This window comes from Coenobita brevimanus, chromosome 87 (genome assembly GCF_032717465.1).
Source record: "Coenobita brevimanus isolate Jiangsu-jjx chromosome 87, ASM3271746v2, whole genome shotgun sequence".
Taxonomy (NCBI): Eukaryota; Metazoa; Arthropoda; class Malacostraca; order Decapoda; family Coenobitidae; genus Coenobita; species Coenobita brevimanus.
Window position 1 is genome coordinate 794,951 of NC_137040.1, and position 15,512 is coordinate 810,462.

A 15,512-nucleotide genomic window follows, 5' to 3' on the forward strand; every position below is an offset into this window, starting at 1 on the left:
TATCTGAAGGGGGGGGAGGGGGGACTAGAGGGGTAAAAGAACCAGTAAAAAAATCAATATGACAATTATAGTGTACTGTACAACATCTGTGGGTGGATAACCTTCACCTTAACTCATATTAGGATGAATTAACTTTAAAAAAAAGATAATATATTGTACTGTATGCATTTTTTTAAATATTTGAACAAAACTACTGTATATTTTTCAGTATCTAACACGTTATTTCTGGATTCTGGCAACCAATCAATCCCACTTAATTCAGCCATTAAGCCTCAGAGTAACTACAACGATGAAACAAATATTAAATCAGTTAAAGCAAACTACAGCACTACCATAATAACAGTTTCAATATAGAAATTTCCTTTGGATTGTATAAAATTTGTACGTATCATAAATGCAAAGCAACAAGTACACAGGTGATTGCCACAAAATAAGGTAACTATTAGATTTACCAACCCAAAACTCTGTACACGTCCTCCAACGCTGACATATATGACTATATATCCTTAGAGTTTTTAAGCAATGGTTTAAAACCTGGCCTGATAGAAGCTTTCCAAAAAATTTCCTTGCTCTGTTACCATTGTTTTACTAATATACCTCTGGTTTGATAAAATCCCACTTAATATATAACTTTCTACATCAAATGATGCCTCATTTGATGATGTTATTTAAAAAAAAAAAAAAAAAAAAATCTAAAGATTTGTAAACTCACTTTCAAGTCTGCGAATTTTTGTTACGACATTTTCCCATCTGTTATTCAGGTCATTAATAATATTTTGAGCATCTAAAAATATTCATTAATAACTTGGAAAGGAATGTCAAATGATTCACTTCTATTTCAAGCATGAATGTTTAGATATTAGGAAATGCCTGTAACTGCATTCTTAAGATTCAGGGTTGCAAATCAATTCTATGGATACAGACATCAGCTGATGACTTCACCAAGAACTCAATACTTTAAAGGACTACACACATCAGGATTTTTTTTTTCTTAAATTGCATTTCACCCCTTCAATCAAAAGAAATTTTCATTTTAGTCTTGTTTCTCTGACAATTTTACTCAGTTCTGGAGAGGCCCCTGGTATAGGGAGATAAGTTAATGATTGCTACATCTAACCACTGTACTGAAGATTGAAACCCCTCTCTTTAGGTGAACAGAACACCTGGTGATAGCAAAACACATGAAAACTATGCTCAGGTTGAAGAGGTTAAAAACAATTGAGGTAAATGTGGAAAAACTGTGGTTCAGGTTTGTAAAAAATATTTGTACAGTTCTTGAATTTAAGTTCAAAATGGAGAGCAGCTGTATAGTTTCATATAATTTATAAAGGCTCCAATATGCTTGCATGCATCAGCCTTGGTCTCCTGATAGCAGCTCTCCACACTGCTTGATCTTAACATCTGCTATAGCATGAAGGCATAAATGTTTAATTACTGATCTTAAGAATGGGGGATGAAGTGTGTGAAAGGGTACAGCAGGGAAAGAAGGTTGTTGGTTCACTGAAAGCAGTGATCAGAAATAGGGAGGTGAGCATGGAAGTTAAGAAGTCACTGCATGATAGTACTGTGATCCCTACCCTGACATGGAAGAGAGGTGTGGACCCTGCAAGAGGGGAACAAGTCAAGGGTGAGAGCAGTGGAAATGAGTTACTTGAGAGGAGCATGTGGAGTGACATGGAGGGACAGGTTGACGAATGAAGAAGTGAAGGAACGTTGTGGGGTGGATGTGGATGTGGTTGAGAAGATTAGGAGAAATACACTGAGGTGGTTTGGACATGTGGAGAGAATGGAGAATGGAAGACTGACAAAGAGGGTGTATGTAGGTGAGGTGGAGGGAGGGAGAGGGAGGGGTAGACCGAGGATGAGGTGGAGGGATGGAGTTGAGAGGTATATGAGGGGGGGGGGTGAATTGGGGGGAAGGTAGTCAAATGGTGGGTGACAGAGCAACTTGGAGGCGTTTTGTCTGTGGCCACCCTTTGTGGGATTAGGGTGTCGGGCTATAGATAGATGGATAGATAGAAGAATGGCAGAAGATAAAATATGCAACAATTAATAGTTCAATTCACTGGCAAAGCAGTAGTTTTTGTTTTTTCCTGTAGTCATCATCATCAAGGCCCAATTTCCCTTATTCCTGTGGTTTTTACTCATCAAAACATTTTAAATCCATGAGGTATATTCAACCAAGCTTGGGAGACCTACATTCCATCAGATATACAGATGCATGGTTTTCTCTGATGCATTTAAGAAGAATTTTGAGGAAAAAATATGCTGAGAAAGATGAGAATGTGTTTAACGAATAAATTTTAGAACCTAATTATGAAATGAGTTTCAATGGCCACAACACACTTTGCACAGACTGGAGTATACTGTATTTGTACAGACAAGGGGTTATCGATGATTACTAAACATTCAAATACGTAACATGATTCAATATTGCTGAACCTGAAAAATATTTACGAAAGTATATTGGATTTACTGGAAGGGCAGGGGGAAAAAAAAAAAATGGGTTTTGGAATGAAACCCTCTACTTACTGGCTCACAGGGTGTAGTGCCAGAAAGCTACATACGTCATACAAGGTTTACAGTTGGTTCACTTTAGCTCGATGGAGATTTTTGTTCGTTTGCAGCCAATTTTCTTGAACTCAATGGCAGAATAAGGCAGTCAGCCTTATATCCTTTCCATAACACTTTTTTCGTGACTAGCATCATACGCTCTCTAGGATCTGCTCAACATTCAAGATGGAGAGATGGTATACATACACCTAGTCAAAGTCAACAGGATATAGAATGGGCTACGTAAGGGAAAGTCCGCTTTCAGGCACTGCACCCTAGAGGGGCCAATAATTTTTAGAAAGATTTTTTTTTTTTCACACACCTTATTTTGATGATTAAAGATACCTTAAATCATGGCAATAAAAACATTATTCTAAATAGATCTTTTTCTTCCCGAACACATCAGTCTCCTTGCTTTTAACTTACAATAATGTGAGCAGCTGCCTATTCACAAGGTAATGAGGAACAAGACATCCACATCTAGCACTGCGGTCTTTCAATTACATGTGCAGAATTCATGGATGACAAAGGCAGACTTTTTGTTTCCTGTGAACCATTTCCAATACCCATCACCAGTCACCTATAACTAATTTCAAAGTAGAAGTACACTTGGCTGTGATTCTCACCATTCCACATCTGCCCATACTCCACTCAAACTCTACCACCTATAACTGTAGTCCAAATCAGAATTATAGGTCTATGTATTCGAGGGAATATGAGAAGGTGTTGAAAAGTGCAAGTTGTGGCTATGTGTATTTCTAATTTGGAATGGACTTCTAAACAATTATAAGGTGTCACAGAGGTTTGCTGATGACACGTTCCGCTGGCCGTATCAGCCATTAAAGCTAAGAATTATAGCACTCGCAAGTAGGACAGCCATCAGCTCAAAGGGGAAACAAGGTAACGTATTAACGACTTTACCAACAAGCTCTGTAAAAAATAGTACGAACAACTACACAAAGCTGTACATTATCCACAAGACTTTGGAATTGTTATCACCAGCTGATGCACCGGCAGAATAAGTCCTCATTATACACTTGTGGTGCAGGAAAAATATCACGATTTCTTCCGTAAACCTCGTACTCTATATAGGAAGAACATGGCAAATCACCTTCAAAGGCAATAATGGAACTTGAATTTATATACAGTCAAGTCGCCCGTTTCGCATATCTGTAAACAACGGACTTGTAATCAGCGGTACTTTGCCCAACAGGTCCCTATTTTTTTTTAATTCTGAGGAAAAAACTCAAAAAAACGCGGTTCCTAGGTTCCAAAGTGGCTCATTTCCGAGGAGATGTATAATATCCAGGCAACCATGATGTATTCCACAGCTGCTAGCCAATCACAGACAACCTAGACCCAGCAGCCAATCACAGCCAGGCCCTGGTGGCAAGTGTGCACACTACGGCCACCATGTTTTGTTTACCTCCTGTCCTGCCAACCACCAACTACATGTGTTCCCTTGTGAGTTCTGAGCACTACCTGGCCTTTTTTTTTTTTTTGTCAAGGTTACCTCTCCTTGGGCTCTGTTATGGATGGCCCCAATCCCCCAAGGCGACGTTCGATCCAGGTGAGGTCCAAGAAGAAGGCTCCTCTCAGTTATCAGCAGCATTTGGACATTATTCAATGAGTGAAGAAAGGAGAGAAGTTTGCACACTTGGCCAGGGAGTACACTCTGAACGAGTCAACAATTTGCACCATTTACAAGAACAAAGCTAAAATTTTGAAGTGCACCTATGGGAGGTGCTATGTTATCCCCAGCCTCTACCTAGCCCATCCACTATGCATTTTCGTCTGTCAGAGTCAGGGGAGGCCCCTTAATTATTGTTTATTTCTATTAAATACATACACTGAATATTTCTAAGACTGTCTGTCTGTGTTTGCTGTTGGCTAATTAGGTGTAGGTAGGGTGCTGTGCGGGGGTTCCATGAGGGTCCAGACTAAATACCTTTTTTCCCATTGGTTCTCAACTTTGTAAATAGCGGAATTCATAATCCATGGGTAGGTACCAGTCTCTAATTGCCGTGGATTAGGCGACTTGACTGTATTTTCTATGACTCACTGCGGAATTAACTGCGAAATGGAATTAAAAAAGGAGGTAGCCTATAACGAGGACTTTTTGCATGCCGCCTTACTTTGCCTCAGGGACAAAGATCTCTACAGCATCACCTCCTCCAGCATTTTCCGCTTTTTTTGCCTTCATGGCCTCCTTCATAGCCCTCCGCCGCTCCTCCATCATCTTCCGCCGAGCCTCCTCCCTGATCTTCCCCTCCTCAGACTTTATGCTGGACTTATTACTGGATTTAGTGGCTGGACGAGCAGGTTTGGGGGCAGGCTTCCTCCGTGCCCGCCCAGTTGTCACCTCAGCTGCACTGACACCATCAGTCTTGTCAGCCTGAGGAGAAAATGAAAGACTGGATTTAGTGGCTGGCCGTGCAGGTTTGGGGGCAGGCTTCCTCTGTGCCCACCCAGTTGTCACCTCAACTGCACTGACACCATCAGTCTTGTCAGCCTGAGGAGAAAATGAAAGAAACAGAAAAGCACAATCATTAACACTTCTGGTGTGCTACTCTCTCTTGAAAACTCCCTGGAGGGGTTTGCCAAGCTATACTTGCATTTACATACTTTCTAATGCAAAGAAAGAAAGAACCAGAGGTTAGAAGGCCACAAAGTTGTTCTTCCCAAAACACACACAAAGAAGTAAAATTCAAGATCCAAGCTTTTTGAGATACCTGAACACGTTGCATTTAAAAAACTGGGTGTCATAGGCAGTGGGAAATATGGACTGAGGAAGACAGTTCCAGAGTTTGCCTGCTGCATAAATGAAGGACTGAAAGTATCAGTCAATTCTTGCAATACAGAGCTGACAAAAAGGATGACAGCACACTGCTAAACATGAGCTAAGTGTCTACTGTAATGGACGAGGGATGCAAGCAGAATGGTAAAAAAAAAAAAAGCAGTGATCAAAGAAAAAGCAAAGGCAGGGATATGAAGCTGTACAAAAAGAGGCTGAAGGAAGTCAGTAAGAAGACGGGAGATGCATTAAAAAGCCCTCTACGCTGTTTAGAAGAGATGTATATGAGGAGTCACTCCATACATTGAAACTGTACTTCACAAAGTGGCAAATGTGACAGTTGTGAAGGGGTAAAGAAGGCAAGGATTCAGCTTAGCACATCCAATTCCTTGATAGTCGACCTAGTACGGAATCTTTCCATTATCGGTCCCAAGAGAAAGCAACCTCAACGATACTGAGAGAAGGCAAAGAACTTAGCTGCATGCTGCTGAATATTAAAGGATTATCTTGCATAACATTCTGGCTGGTCAAAAAGATGTATGATTAGAGTCTGTGCTGCATTAAAAACAAGATTTCTTTTACAATGATCAGAAAAGAGCCAAGTCAAGTGCACCATAGCCTCATCCCATGACTGGTGAAGTAAGTGATGTGACAAGCTGTTGGAAAGCCGAAGAAGAGTGGAGACATCAATGTGTGTGAGTAGACAGGGTTAGCTAAGCAGCTCAGATCACTAATAAATTTAATGAATTGAGGACACAACAGAACCCTGAAGAACATAATGATAGCTTTAGAAGAAATGCTGCCATCTACAGCAGCAACTACACAACAGTAAAAAATGAACAATGAAGGCACAGATAGGTTATAAACTATAAAAAGGCAGTTTGGAAATTAAATATTTGTGTCAGATTTGGTTAAAGGCCTTTTAAGATGACAAGTGTAACGGCAAAGGTTTTACCAAAGTCCCAAGAAGAGGATGACCATGTCAGAGTGCAAGGTGAGATCACAAGTGAAACGCCACTGGTGGAACCAATATTGGTGGTGAGAAAGGCTATAAAATCATCCTGTTGAGGATAGATTTTTAATCTTCATTCATCATCATCACCATCCAGACTTCCTTTCCCACCCTAGGGCAGGGCGAGGAGTAGCAACATTCAGACAGCTCAAGTTTGCCCAGTTCAATGGGCCACACTTCCATTATCATTCAAGCCCCCGGAATCCTGGCTCTATCTGATATGCCCAAAACCTTCACCACATTCTGTAGCTTCACTTAAACGTATCTGATTCAGTCAATCCGAACGCTGTCAAAATTAAAAAGGGGTGCCAAATTCCTGATCATGCGCTTCTTCTCACAAAATTCCTCCAGCCAGCTCAATCTCTTGTCAGTCCCCTAGCTTCACCAACATCCATACCTCTCTTTCTCACACACACATCCACCATATCCCTCCACCTTCTCCTTGGCCTTCCTCGCCTCCTCCCTCATTATTCTTGCCAAGATGGGGGGTAGGGGGGTGGGGGGGGAGTCAATATTCAGGAGTGAGTTAGTGGCAGTATCTTTTGTAGACCACCACACTGTTGCAGACAGCACTAATCAAACAGCAAGAGAAAGAATTTTGTTTCCATGTCTGTAAGAAAAACCTCCATCATGTGCAAAGCACACACAGTGGTTCTCAGCCATGGAAGCAACAATCATACTCTCCAATATTTCTCTTGTTGTTGCCATTTGTTGTGTTGGCGCTGTTGTGGCAGTCCCATTGTCATCAGAACACAAACCTGGTGGACTGCATGCTGAAGCAGCTCCTCTTCTGGTCCACCACCCCCCATTCAGGAGACCAGGAAGGAGCAGTGGGGCTTATTTAACCTGTGGATTGCAAGCCACAGCTCAGGCTGGGTAGCATCACACTGCGTGCCACAGCTCAGGCTGTGCTAACCTTCCAGTGGGATGTGAATCACCGCTAACTACTCCACTCCTATGCAAACATACGCATGGCGCTACACAAAAACTTTTTAAACCAGATGATGCCCTAGATATTTATCTTGAAGTTTTTATTAAAAAAACAAAACAAAAAAACACTACACCCCTACGCAAACTTATGCATGTCACTACGCAAAGACAAAGATTCCCCCCCCCAAACCAGATGATGCCCTGGATGTTTATCTTAAGTTTAAAAAAAAAAAAAAAAAAATGCACACCACAGGGTGAGATAAAAAAAAAAAAAAAAGAGAGAGAGATGACTGCGCAATCCACGGGTTAACCAGGTAGTTCCCATGATGACTGTATCCCTCTCCAGCACCAAATGCTCCAATCTGCTGATCCATTCCTCACAGGAAGCAAGGCTACAAAGATGACAAAACAATGATAATGACAACCTACCTTGGTTTCAACCACAGAGATTATGCTGGACCCTTACCTCTTTCCAGCCATTGGCACGTAGGGCATCAATCTCTTTGAAAGAGTTGTTGACATCATCCACCTGTATTGATACCATGTCCCAAAACCCAGCCAGGTCCTCACAAGTTGTTGGGAACTCTTCACCAGCTGACTCAGCCTGGAAATGGAAGAAATAAGTAAATAAATAAATAAATAAAGTCAATATAATGATTATCCTGACCTCTTCTTCCTACACAACGATGGGATGATGTACAGTCCAAAAAACAGGGAGGGCAAAGGCATGATATGGGGGGAACTAATCAACAGCATGCCCACTGAAATGGGCTGCCACTCTCTCCCACAGGTTTTTACCCAGGAAAACATAATTTTGTATACTAGTATACCTCTATACACAAGATTTTAGGCAGCATGGGATCCGTAGAGGCCATTCCCAACAGATGGGTGTCCCATGGGTTCCCATGCAATGCTGGTATGTCCAGCTCTCTCTCTCTCTCTTTTTTTTTTTTTACCTGGGCAACACCAGGTGCCTGGGTAACAGCTAACATTTACAAATCATCACTTGCTGTATGGCACATTAAATTATGCAAAATATTTGCACTATGCACAAAAATTCTGTGTAATTCTTGCTCAAATTAAACAATTTTGGTGTAGAACACCTCATAAGAGTATCAAAGAAATAAAGTTATTCTTGTTGCTGTGGCCCCAGGCTCATTTGGACATGACCTTGGTGGACTGCAGCTAAAGCTGCCCTTCAACTGCAGTCCACTATCCTCTGTTCAGAGGACAGGGAGGGGGCTGAGGAATGTTTGTATAATTGGGCAGAACTTCTGCCCAGTTATATTTGTGCCACCATATGAAGGTGTCCCTCTTCAGCACCATAATGGTGCACTAAAGGCAATGCAGAGGCAAGCAACTGGACTCACAATATTCTTGTGGCAGAGTCCTTGGAATTGCTGAATCTTTTGGGAGATGAGAAGACGTGCTTTACCAATGGCAGCCAGCACCATCCCTCGCACCTCTTCGCTCATCCCCTCACCCGCTCCACCCTCCAGTTCACCTTCAACTCTCTCCACCTCTTTGTTGATACCTCTTACCACATCCTCAACCACCTGCAAATAAATCATTACCATTGTTGTCATCGTCGTCATCATCATCATCATCTCAACCTATATTTTTACACCTAAAGATGGGGTAAGATATGGCCAGAAACCATGAACAAGTAAAATCCAATACAAAGAGAATTAATCAACAACATGCCTAGTGAAATGGCATTCACCGACCATTCAAGTCACCTGCAAAAACTGTACGAATACAGCACAGTACTGTAGTGTAAACAAGGGACAAAACTGATATCTGAAGCAGCATTAGTGAATACAATGGCAGAATAAAAAATGTATCATGAAGTACAAAACTGAATAACATTAGTTACTGAATATCAAGGCAGAATATATGTAGCTATTAAGAGGTGCAAACTGAATAATATTAGCTTTTCATCATCATCATGAGATCTGACGCAGCATTACCTAACAGAATGGCAGAATAAGAAATGAAGTAAGGACCAGACGGAAAGAATATTTTAAAAGCCTGATGAATGAGAGGAGAGAAAGCAGAGCCACTGTAAACAAGACAGGTTTCGGGGGGGTGCAGAGAAGGAATGCAGTGCCGGGAAACGTAACACTCGCACAGGTGAAGAACGCTGTGAAACGGCTGAAAAATGGGAAAGCAGCTGGAGTTGATGAGGTGTATGCAGAGATGATTAAATGTAATGGAGAAAGCGAAATGAAGTGCTTGTTGGAGATATGTAAGAAGGCATGAAAGTGTAAAACTGTGCCAGAACACTGGAGAATGGCTGTGATTGTACCCCTGCACAAAAATAAAGGTGAGTGAGGCGAGTGCAAGGATTATCATGACATAAGTTTATTGTGTGTGGTGGCCAAGGTATATGGAAGAGTTATTATAAAGTAAGAGAGATATCAGAAGTCCTTGTGAGTGATGAAAAAGGGTGGCTCTTGGAGTGGCAAAGGATGCGTGGATCAAATACTGTATTTGCAATAGGACAGTGAAGGAGGCTTGTGTAAAAATGACTATAAGGTGTTCATGGCATTCATAGATCTGGAAAAAGCATACGACAAAGTAGACAGAGAAGGATTGTGGGTTTTGCGCATGTATGGCATAGATGGTTAGCTGCTAGGTGCCATCCAGGGTTTTTATAATAGTAGTGACGCATGTGTAAGGGTAAATGGGCATCTAAGTGAATGGTTCACGATTGGTGTGGGCGAGCAACAAGGTTGTGTGATGACCCATGGTTGTTCAACACTGTAAATAAATGGACTGGGTGATGAGAGAAGTAAAAACACAAATAATTGGGAGAGAGATGGCATTGGTAATGAATGGTGATGGATGGAATATCTCAAATTTGTTGTATGCTGATGATGCAGTACTACTTGCAAATACTGGACAAGAACTTGGTACACTACTGCACAGTTTTGCTGATGTCTGTGAGCACTGTGCCTTAATTGTAAATGTAGAAAAAATTAAGTGATGGTCACTGAGAAAGAAGGTGACTCCCAGTGTGATGTTACAGTGAATGGAGAGAGACTGGAACTGGTGAGAGTAGTCAAATACCTGGGTACTGTGATAGAAACGAGGGGAAAATGTGCAAAAGAAGTGGAAAGTAGAGTGACACAAGGAAGGAAAGTACCTGGTGTAATGAAGGCCTTCATAAGAAACAGAAGTCTGTGTGCTGCAGCAGCACGAGGCTTACATGATGGAGTGTTAGTGCCAACTTTAACATATGGAAATGGTGGGGCATGAAAATAAAAAGTAAAGAGTAAGAGCAGTGGAGATGTGGAGTACAGAGAGTGGATAGGATACAAAATCATGTGATTCGTGAAAGATGTGGAGTGAGGAAGTCTGTGGACACCAGAATCGAAGAGAGTGTACTGAGATGGTATGGTCATGTTGAGAGAATGGATAACAATACAGTAGTGAAAAATGTATATCTGAGTGAATATGAAGGAGGGAGGAGGTGAGATAGGCCAAGGAGAATGTGGAGGGATATGGTGGATGAGTGTGTAGTGAAAAATGTATATCTGAGTGAATATGAAGGAGGGAGGGGGCGAGATAGGCCAAGGAGAATGTGGAGGGATATGGTGGATGAGTGTGTACGGAAGAGAGGTAAGGAAGTTGGTGGGACTAGGGGACTGACAAGAGATCGGGCTGGCTGGATGAATGTTGTGAGAAGTGCATGATCTGGGATTTGGCACCCCTTTTTAATGTGACAGCATCCGGATTGACTCTATTCGGTTACGTTTATGTGAAGCTACAGAGTCTGGTGAATGTTTTTCGAGTATCAGATAGAGCCAGGATTCTTGGGGCTTGAATGATGAGTGAATGGAAGTGTGCCCTGTTGGATTGGGCAAACCTGGGCTGTCTGGACATTGCTACTCCTCACCCTGCCCTGGGGTAGGAAAGGAGGTCCTGATGATGATGATGATGAAGTGGTGTAAATTCAGTAACATTAGCTTATCATCATCATCATCCAAACCTCCTTTCCGATCCCAAGGTGGGGTTAGTTAGAGTAAAAGATATACTAACCATACTTTGCCCAAATGAATAAGCCACACTCACAATTGCTCACCATTCAAGCCCCCAGAATAAAAATGTAAAATAAATGGAAATGAGATCAACCATTATTCAAATTCATTCACAGTTTTAACCAACAAAGCAGCACCACATATAGTACAGTACTACCGTGAACCGGGGTGAATTCGGACACGGGGTGGTTTCGGACGAAATTTGCATAAAAAGATTAAATGCTACGCAGCTGCTAAACGAAGAAAGATATCGTATATATTTAAACGGGATAATGTTGCATAGGTTTTGTAAAATGTTATGTATAATTATCTTTTTAAAATATTATGTTCCACTGGTGAATATATTGTAATAAAGACAATGCTATTTTTTGGTGAAAAAATGAATACGGGAAAACTTGGTCTGGTGTGAACGAATCATAACAAACCGCACGCTTATACACATTTAGAGGTTTACTTTAACGTCTAACTTGAAGATTGGAACAGAGAAAGGGTTAAAATCTGCATTTTAAATGTATGTAAACATGACATGAGTGAATGTGCACGCATTTTTGGGATTTAAAGGGGTAACTTCGGACAATGGATATTTAAAGGGTTGAGGTCAGACAGCATATCTAATTTGCTTTTTTTATATGTAATAAAACATATTTTGCCAACGGCCATACCACGTTGAGTACACCGCTTCCCGTTCGATCAGCGAAGTTAAGTAACGTTGGGTCTGGTTAGTACTTGGATGGGTGACCGCCTGGGAACACCAGATGCTGTTGGCATCCCTACGTCAAGTGGGTTGGTGGAGGATTAGTGCCCCTCCCTGTAAAAAACAATTAACTCTAAGCCCTTGGCCACCCTGTCTGGGATACATGGCGTCTGGCAATGAATGAATGAATGAATTGTACGATGTACACAGTCTGCATGCTTATCTTTGTTTTTGCTGCTAAGAAATATGATGTGAGAACACATATTAAGTTACCATATGGTACGGTACCGGTATGATATCCTTATAGTTCGTCTCCACTCCCTCCTCTTGTTCCTCATCTACTCACCCCTTCCATTCCTAACTCCTGTTTCTCCTTCCCAAGCTCCTTCACTCTTTAGCTCTTTCCTTCCCTATCTTCTGTTCCTCCATTCCAAGTTCCCTTTAATTAGGCATTTAAATAGCCGGCACGCTTTAAACCGTCCGGTCAGTCAGTCACAATCGTGCCTTTAACCTGCGCATAGCGTGGGAATGTACTCCCTATAATGTATATGTATAATCAACTAAACTGGGGTTGTAAGTCAATGGAAAATTTATTTTTTCATCTATTTTTGCTATATATTACTACTATTTACTTGTAATTTTTCTGTATTTTTTTGTATTTTTTTCAGCAATTTTTTTAAAAGTCGCGCAGTGTCCGAAGACCCCCCAGAACTGTCCAAACATTCAGCTGAGCTACTAGGGGCCCATTTCAGTGCATTTCTAATGAGTGTCCGGGGTCACCCTAAGGCAGTCCGAAGTCTCCCCAGTCCGGGGTGACCTCGGACACCTATAAAATATTTTACTACGTCTAGATGGAGATACTGAGATTATCTGGCTGTTAGATACTTAAAGGTTATTGGCTCACGTACGTATGTAATACTTAACATCAGTATTTTGGCCAAAATAAATTGTGTCAGGATGAAATAACCTTCAAAATCGTACGAAGTCACCCCGGTTCACGGTACACATTACTATTCTGGTAATTCAAATAATCATGATACTACATACATACATCTTCTAATCCTGTGATGCCCCATGAGGAGCACAGCTAGTCAAGCTGGTCCTGACACCAGCCTCACTCATCCCTGCGTGGCATTACTCGAGCAATATACCCTAACCACCACTTGGATATAAACCAACACAGTCTCAATCCGGTTGGAGTATCTTAATTACCCACTAAACCACTGGGAACTGTAGTTTGGTTATATGGTTAGCAGCCAGTGTAGTAAATGATTTCCTGGTGTACAGGAAACCATTTGGTTTGTCACTCAGTATAGAGTTACCCGTAGACAGAAGGAAGAAGAAAAAAGGAATTAAAGAAAAACATAAGAAGGAAGGAAGGAAAGAAGGAAGGAAGGAAAGAAGGAAGAGAGGAAAGGGCAGCCACCCAAGGGCAGCACTACATCAAGTGAGTGGATGGTGAGTGCCCCCACCTACCACTATCACGGTACTAACCTTCAAAAAATAGTGACCATCCTTTTCTCCAGACTCCTTTAAGACACTAACTTTCCCTGATTCTGGTAGTCCATTTACACTAATAGTTCTTGTGGGCGATTGTACCACTTTAGTTTCAACACTGACTGTGCCCTCCCCAGCCTCTACATGGGTTTTTCCCTCCCCGGCTCCCACACTGCCATTCACTCGTTGGTCTCTCCCCACTGCTGCTGATTCCTTCTGCACACCATTCACAGTTTTACTGGGTACTACTGGTTTCAAATCACGGCTCGCAGGTACAGGTTTTGCTCGATGAGAAATATTATTTGAAGTGGCTAGATCGGGTTTGGGTTGAGTGACAGGTGGCTTTTTAGGCTCCACAGTTTCTATTGTAATAGGAATGACCCGACCAGGCCTTTTAGGAGACTCCACCAGGCCTGGAGAGATCAGAGGGGCACCAGGCTGTAATCTAGCTGCTAAACCACTTCGCTTGACCTGAAGCTGTGTCCTGAATTCTGGTCGCAGGTGTCTGAACACACTGGGGAACCCCTCTGGAGCCTTGGCATCCGGATCATAGTGCGATTCAGAATGGACAGGCCGGGCAGGACTGCGGGAAGTAGACTCACGATCCCGCTGCTCCTTTTCAAGCTCTAGCAGTGAACGACGGCTTCTGAACCCAGCACCCAAAGCACTCGGGCCATAAAGACGCTCAATTCTAGACTGAATGAAAGACTTATCAGGTGTGTCCCCATTGGTGTGTGAGGAGAGGTGTGTGGTGGTGGTTGTATGTGAGTACTGAGAAGTTATGGAATCCTCCCTGCTACTGATGCAATGCTGCTGGGAGTACTGATAACTGGAAGATCTGCTAGGTGACGCATCTGTCATGGTAATCTCCACCACTCGTACCCGCTGGCCCCCCGGCCTGCTACCCTCATCTACGTTGTGATGCCCATTCATCGTCTCAGCCTTTGTCAAGTATCCTCGGTCCACACTCACACTTCGCCCCTGTGACCCACGTCTCCCTAGCTTCTTAGACAGGTTTTGGCGGCCACGTTCACCTGGCGGATGTGGAAACTCTGCTTTGAATTTGGCTAGTTCCTCCTTCAGCTCCTTGATCTTGGCTGCAGTGGCTTGTGGGGATACCTGTGGGAGGACAGATGATTATTAGAAGCTCCAATACATCACACAACAAACAGTTACAGTGTGATCTATAAACAATTAGCAAAGAACTCCCTTTATTTTTTTTTTTAGTTACTTGGCAATAACATCATCTGAAGCCAGCTTTAATTTTCTTCTCTACTGATTATAATACACAGCCCACTTCCCACACATATTCATACCTACCGGTACTGTATTACCAAAACTCAATTATTAACCTTCATTCTAGGACAATTCCTCCCACAAATTCAAACCTCAACTGCAACTCTGCTCCTACCTCCCCACCTAAATCTGTACATCTAATTATGCTTACCATAACCATTAATATCCAGATTACAGACATAAACACTCTTTATGAAAATTTTAGCTCATCTTTACAAATGAAAAAATTTGTTACTTTATTTCTTCCATTTAACCTTCAAAATGTACTACAAAAGATTTTTTTTTTTTTTTTTTCTGATGGGATTAATCTCTTACACTCCTCATAGGGCAACACAGGAGTAGATGATGTGTGGATGGAATAATCTGACACTGATAATTTCTTATTTCACATTAATTCAAGTCTCATCCCCCATGTCACATCAAACTGGAGCAACTTAATTTGGCAAGACAGAAACAAGCAGTCCTCTATTCACATACAATACCACATGAAACTGACTCTGAACATGTGTTAGGAAGCCTGTCTGCCAGGTCTGGCAGTCTACCCATAATACGCCAACATGGGGCTGGTCTCCTGCAGCCCTCAGACCAACACCTAGCACATGGGCACTAATACCCATCATCTCTGTTGCAATGCACTTGGGATATCACATTCAGATCTCATCTTCAGTATTAGATGTGGCATTTTCATGACGT

At 42.0% G+C, this 15,512-nt stretch overlaps 1 protein-coding gene and 1 non-coding gene across 2 annotated transcripts in view; one reads left to right on the forward strand and one right to left on the reverse strand.

Annotated features, from left to right (window-relative positions):
* Positions 1-2,067: 2,067 nt before the first annotated feature.
* LOC145410920 (uncharacterized) overlaps positions 2,068-15,512 on the reverse strand; it is an 89,260-nt gene continuing 75,815 nt past the window's right edge. Inside the window, exons 12-15 of the mRNA XM_080280962.1 lie at positions 13,521-14,642; positions 8,660-8,845; positions 7,756-7,893; positions 2,068-4,948 (exon numbers count right to left, since the gene is read on the reverse strand). Coding sequence (XP_080137088.1) covers positions 4,685-4,948; positions 7,756-7,893; positions 8,660-8,845; positions 13,521-14,642 — 1,710 coding nt within the window. The 3' untranslated portion in view covers positions 2,068-4,684. The remainder of the gene's footprint in view (positions 4,949-7,755; positions 7,894-8,659; positions 8,846-13,520; positions 14,643-15,512) is intronic.
* On the forward strand, positions 11,981-12,099 carry LOC145411086 (5S ribosomal RNA). The gene has a single exon (XR_013899370.1). It is a non-coding gene; the product is annotated as a 5S ribosomal RNA (ribosomal RNA).